The sequence below is a fragment of the Laetiporus sulphureus genome (genome assembly GCF_001632365.1).
Source record: "Laetiporus sulphureus 93-53 unplaced genomic scaffold LAESUscaffold_112, whole genome shotgun sequence".
Classification (NCBI taxonomy): domain Eukaryota; kingdom Fungi; phylum Basidiomycota; class Agaricomycetes; order Polyporales; family Laetiporaceae; genus Laetiporus; species Laetiporus sulphureus.
The window spans coordinates 5,477-11,832 of NW_024468621.1; the positions used below are offsets into that span (position 1 = coordinate 5,477).

The 6,356-nt window shown below is 51.5% G+C and overlaps 3 protein-coding genes across 3 annotated transcripts; 2 read left to right on the forward strand and 1 right to left on the reverse strand.

Annotated features, from left to right (window-relative positions):
* Window positions 1-645: 645 nt before the first annotated feature.
* LAESUDRAFT_617459 (uncharacterized protein) lies at window positions 646-921 on the reverse strand (the record flags this gene model as incomplete). Its single annotated transcript, XM_040903232.1, has 1 exon — window positions 646-921. A coding segment is annotated over one exon (276 nt), but the record flags the coding sequence as incomplete, so codon positions are not given.
* A 2,514-nt stretch (window positions 922-3,435) lies between these two features.
* On the forward strand, window positions 3,436-3,903 carry LAESUDRAFT_718501 (uncharacterized protein; the record flags this gene model as incomplete). The annotated part of the gene is made up of 1 exon (XM_040907442.1): window positions 3,436-3,903. The coding sequence occupies one exon, from the start codon at window positions 3,436-3,438 to the stop codon at window positions 3,901-3,903; it is 468 nt and encodes a 155-aa protein (XP_040757531.1).
* Window positions 3,904-5,365: 1,462 nt separating this feature from the next.
* Window positions 5,366-6,333, forward strand: LAESUDRAFT_765199 (uncharacterized protein; the record flags this gene model as incomplete). The annotated part of the gene is made up of 3 exons (XM_040913599.1): window positions 5,366-5,477; window positions 5,527-5,648; window positions 5,701-6,333. Coding segments are annotated over 3 exons (867 nt in total), but the record flags the coding sequence as incomplete, so codon positions are not given.
* Between the last annotated feature and the right edge of the window lie 23 nt (window positions 6,334-6,356).

Consider the following 6,356-nt stretch of genomic DNA (forward strand, 5'->3'; position numbering starts at 1 on the left):
AAGAAAACTGTGGGGAGTTGTGCAACTCAATGTGAATCATATCCGTTTACTGACACGTCAGTATATGTGTTATCGCTCTTTCACCGTCATGGAGGTCTAGTATCCAATGCAAGAAGTGGTGGACATGTTGGTTACCTGTGCAGATGATATACTTGCTATGACACTGTGATGGATTCTGCCGGTTGGTTGCGTTATGTGACACGTCAGAATATCACATTCAGAGATAAAATTACAGCAGGAGTGTCGGCTAGATACAATCACGACTGTGGATGACAAAAACCAAACGTTACCAGCACCATGTAAATTTTCATTCAGGGTCTCTTCATGGTGTTGTCCGGTCTAGCACATGGACGGCCCGCTCCTCATACTTGTTCATGAAATTGACAACATATGCTTTGTACATCTTGATACTTTGGTGCCATTCGTCGTGGCTACGAATGGTGATTTTGCCGCTTTCCAATGCAGAGATCCTTTTGAGATAATACTGCTCCACAGTCGGAGTCCACATGTATCCTTCAAATCCAGATGCATGTCACAAGACCGGATCGGGCCAAATTGCAAGCGTCTTGCACATATTTCGACCATTATCTGACACACGAAATCAATTATCGCCTGAGAAAAAAATGCGTGCCACGTACCGACAAAGTATACGCCGCAGAGGGTGTACAAGTCTTCCTGCATGAGGAAGTCATCATAAAACTTGCAGTTTTCATCGATGACTGGTGGGCCAGAACCAATGCTCGCTGAAGGGTTGGATAGAGACAACGGCCGGGAGTCGAAGAAATCAAAGGTTAATCTCCACAATATACCGCCAGCAGCAGCCGCTGCACGCATGCGAGGTTCATTCTCCAAAAGACGACGTCTGTGGGTCAGGTACTCCTGGTAATCGGTCTCTGTGGGCTTCCAGCCCACCTTCCTGTACCGTTGAATGGGTGGCAGGAGAGACCGCTGCACCGAGACCGGAACGACAGGCTCGTAAATGTAAGTGGAAAATGCGATCCCCCGAGAGAACACCTCTTGGATGATGTCTTCGGGATGGGGCCCCCACTGCTCACGGATGAGATGCAAGACATCCATAGCGCTGTGCAGCGCGAGTGACCATGGTCGAACTAACTGAGGCTTTTGGGGCTGGAGCATGTAACGATACCTCGTTGTGCGGTGAACGGATGGCTGCAGCGCATGTACGTTTGCGTGTAAAGGAGCGCTGGGCAGTTGAATAGATGGAAGCTTGAACTTATGTATGTGGTACGGGATGGCAACGTCCTTGACCCGTCGAGGACACTGATCACTCAAGTCGCATTGGGGACTGATGCAACCCTTTTCTACAAGACCGTCAACAAATTTGCAGAGGACTTGCTCGACGTCAGGATCAATGTCTTTGATCTCGGGCACTAACAAGGTCTTCAGGCAGTTAGGCCATTTTATCTTGTACGCGTAGTCGTATTTCATGGCTGATTCAACCCACTGGATCCCGTAGCGTTGTCGCACGATCTCCTTCACTGCAGGAAAAACGATTTGGAGGTCGACAGGCTCAGATAACGGACGCGGAGGTAACGTCTTCTCGACGAATGGGTTTCTCGCGCTCATATCAATGACCTCTTGAGGCTGGTCCAAACTTTCATCGACTTCCTCCATCGTTGCATCGGCAGGATGAGCTTCGTCCTCGTTATCATGGCCAGGGAACGACTCATCTGGCATCCACGCTGCGACATCATTATCGTGGCCAGGGAAAGGCTCATCTGGCATTTGCTGTGCGTCATCATTATCATGGCCAGGGAAAGGCTCATCTGGCATTTGCTGTGCGTCATCATTATCATGGCCAGGGAATGATTCATCTGGCATGCGCGCTGCGTCATCATTATCATGGCCAGGCAAAGGCTCATCTGGCATTTGCTGTGCAGTAAGATGTTTGTCAGGGATGAATATCCCTCGCACGAAATTGAACGGGAAGTACTGATCAAATTCCTCCACAGTGAGGCGGTACTGACTGGGATCGAAAACGGCCCGTGAGTATTCAATTTCGGAGCGATACTGCTGACTGTCAAAGTTGGTGCATATGTCCCACTCGTTGTCTATGGCGTTGTACACTCGATGAGTGAGGGGACGTTGGTAAAACATGTAAATGTGCATGTGGGGAACCTTGACGCGTATGCGTTCAGACCCTCGTCGTTCCCAATAAAACGTCTGCAGAAGATGGCAAGACAATACTCCTCCCGTGGCGGCATTTCTTCGATTGCGATCCCAGACGGTCACCATGTGACTGGTGGCACTGCGAACAGTACTTTGCTGCTCAAAAAATCGACGACGAATAAATTCCAACGCGGTCTCGCCGCGACGCTGCTTCGTGAACGGCTGCAGCATTTGCTGCCACGACACATCAGTCATAGGGGGAGGAGGAAGACCGACAGTGACCTGGATCTGCTCCCTGGTGGGATAGGACTCCTGCACCGCCGAGATTAAGTTACAATCACGGGGGAATGGAGACTCGGCAGGGCCCCAGCAAACCCATACATTATCGATGCCACTGTTCAACAGATTGGCTATGGCTCTGGACATGGACGTATTGGTAGTGGGTTTGATGACCACACCCACTCGCGGACTCAACCGACTTGGGGAAAGGAGCGACACGAACTCACAGGCCTCTCGCTGGGACATGCTGGAATTCTCTTTCAGCAGTAACTTGGCGGTAGGTTTTTCCAGGTGGGCCATATCGTCAAGATCGTCGTAATTGACGTTAGACTGCCTGCAGATATCCATGTCCAACAGCGATGCCAATCCGAGGAGGGCTTTGAACGCTTCTCGAGATTTCTGTGCACACCGATGGGCCATCTTCCTGGTTTTGTGAGTGCTGTAGTAGCCAAACGTCAACGGTTTGGGATAGATAACACTAGTGAAATTTATGGGCCAAGCGAAGTTGCATTTTTGAATCATCAGGTCCGTGTTGTATCGTAAAATCCACTCCAATCGGTGCCACTGAGCTTGGGCATCGGGATGAAGGCAGAAACACCCTTCATGCGGCTCGACCATGATCGTCGCAAGCGTGCTGAGCATCTCATGCTCATAGTCCAGTTCGCGGGGTGCAAAAGCCAGGTGAAAGTAGCGTTTGAGATCTTGCCGCAGATACGTTAATTCCATCGGGTCTACTACGTCGTCTAGCAGATCAGGATGTACTCTGACCGGTGCGTATTCACCCTTGATGGAGTAAACCATGCCGCCCTGTACGAGACACCGGTAAGGTTTCACTGCCTTCTTAGGAACCGGAACCTGATTGGGAACCTCAATATTTTCCATCTACAAAAACGTTGAGAGTGAAATGACGACATCACATAGTGTGTACACATACATCGAGCGAACTGTAAGTCGCAAGTCTATCGCAACGGAAGGAAGATAGAGATCGAGTTGGACACGAGCGTCACTCGACAGAGACTGGTCAAGATGCCTGGATGCGTCGAGAAGACAGGGCGGGGGCGGGAGGCGGCAGATCAAATGGTGATTAAAACAGGTAGGGAGGAGGAAGACCCAGTAATACCGATGTCCAACGGGAGGCTAATCCAAGCCACAACGACAGCAGATTCAACAACCTGTAGGACATGTAGGAAACCGAGTAAAACCGGTGTCCAACGGGTGCTCAAGGGAGGCAGAGAGGCTAAGGAGTGGGACACCAAGTATGACCGGTATCCACCAAGAACGGAAGCCGCCAATGAGAATACAGACGTTCAGCGCGAAGGAGACCGAGTAAAACCAGTTTCCAACGGTTGCTCGACGCAAGCAGAAAGACGGGGGACGGCTCAGAGAGTCAATATAGAGCAGTGCGGAATGGGAGGTAAGCAAAGGACAGAAGACAGGAAGAAGGATGCAGAAGTTGAGCGCAAAGGAGACCAAGTAAAACCGGTTTCCAAATAATGCTCAACAAGGACTTGAAGACAGCGACAAAGATGCGCAATCACCGACACGTAGGTCACGTGATCACATTGAACAACTCTGACAGCATGTTCTCGCTTCTGGGTTCGAGTTGGGTTCTGAAAGTCAAGTAAACTATTCTCAGTTGATACCTGCTCACGTTACAGCAGTAATGACGAGAATGCCCGTTGAAATATATTCTGACACATCAGTATCTATTGCAATTTCTACCTAGGTACACTCCAAAGTTATAATTTGTTGATGGAAACGCACATTAGCACTACGACTTGAAATGTGCCTGGCTTGTGACTCGCCAAGTTTGCAGAGGGCTGATCCAATATTTCTGACACGTCATAAAATGGTCACCCTTCATCTTTTCTACTATAGAATAATGCGTGAACCCGACAACTGGAATTGCTGACATGTGGGTGTGTCCCATCCACACCATTGATGACTGCTGCCATTCACCTACAGCCGCCGTATCCAACATTTACCTAAATTATCATGAAGCGGGTCGAACAATACTGACACGTCAATAATACCGTCGAGACGCAATCGCCGTCGCTGATCGTCAAATAAGCATGATTAACAGAAGTGCGTTAGGTTTCAGGTGAAATGGCTTCTAGCCACCGTCCCCTGCACTGATGACAGTGAGGACAGTCACATTTACTGATGTGTCAATAATGGCTGCAAAGGCCGCATGCACACCGTTCGTAAGAGTGGTTGGCAGTCAGAGAGGCAGCGTCGAGTAAAACTCACCTCCAAGAAGACATGATGTGCTGCAACGTCATCAGTAAATAGAAGTGGCAGGTCTGCATGACATCCACGTTGTGGCGCGGTCAAGATGCGGAGCGTTACATTTAATCTCCGGAGCACGCGGCTCTATGCTCAGTAGTCCCCGGATGGCTCGCAGCGCATCCTTGATGAGGCTAACCAGCGAGTTATGGAAGAAAGTGAGGAGAATCTTATTGGGCGTAAAGCGCACACCGCAGAAGGTCACCTTTGCCCACGCATCCACCTCCCGAATGCGGGTGGTGATACGCTGAACCTGGAGGGCGGCTCGTTGTTGGCGATTGAGCAGCATGTGATAGGTCTTGTCCATGGGAGCGCATGCGACGATTTGTGCGGCTGAGGGCTCAACGGGGGCAGCAGCCACTACAGCCGCCATCGCCGGTTTGACCTGCGCGGGCTGACACCGGTTTGAGCTGGTAGTGCCGGGTAGTTGTCTGGGGCCCGGGGTGTACGTCGGGCATGTGATGTGCGTGGAGCAGAGCTAATCCTGGAGCACAACATTACTTTAACAGGTGTCGAATTACTGATGTCTTCTGGCGGTGGCAGTTGATCGCCTTCTTTGATCGAGGGCAAAGGAGAACACTCCAAATCGAAGCCCGCACTGACTTGAAGAAACCCCAGCTCGAGGGAGCTCTTTCCCCATCCTCACACCACGACCAGACCAAAGCCCACCATGTTGACCTGCTGCTTTTGTGATGCCGAACTCGGTTCAGATGACGAGATCCCCCGACACATGCACTCTCACTGCAGCCCCGACTCCGGCCCATTGACCGTCACCGTTTTCCGTGAGCACCTCACAGTTGCAGACGTCGTATACACTGACACCACGAGCAGACGAGCGCCTCCATCTGCAAGATTTTGAAAACAAGGGCTGGGGATGTCCACAAACGTCCTGCAACTTTATGGGTTTTCCGCTGGAAATGTCGAAACACTTGGCGGAGCACTACGCCGGCCCAGTGAGCGCATATACTGACCTAACCAACACTGTACTCACTTGTCGCGTCTCAGGACTGTACCATGTTCCCCCAAAAACCGTCTCACAGCCAGTCCTCACAGATCAAGGACGTTTTCACAGAGAGAGGGAATACCGGTCCCTCGCTACTCACCAAAGGACAAAAGCGGGCCGCTTGCGATGAGGTTACTAACCCCGCACGCACCAAGAAAACACGCGGCGTCCAGGGACAGCAGCTTCCCATGACGCCTTCAAGCTCGGGAAGCGGTGACAGGCACGGCAAAGGAAAAGATTCTATCACGGCACGATTGCGACAGTCTAGTAACGATAGCCCCACTCCCCATTCCGGCTCCTCAACCATGCCCTTCGGTTTCGCAGGCCGTCAAAGGTTCACTAACACTCAATCAACGCGTGCCCCCCACCCTCCTGCTTCTCTGCCTTCCTTGCGCGAATGGGAGAAGGACGAAGTGGGAGAGCTGACCGGATACAACAGTGCCTCTTTGCAGTTGACTCTCAGTACGGAAGGCAGTGTACTCGCCTCCTCACCAGCGCGAGGACCCCGCGCTACAGGATGCTCAGCCACACAGGAAAAGGTGACGGAGACAGCGCAGGCGACACAGCATGACCTGGGCGTGGTGTGGACGACAAAGCCGGCAAACTGCGTGGAAGAGGTCGAGTTCATGGTCAAGGTGCACAAGGGCTCTTGCGTCTG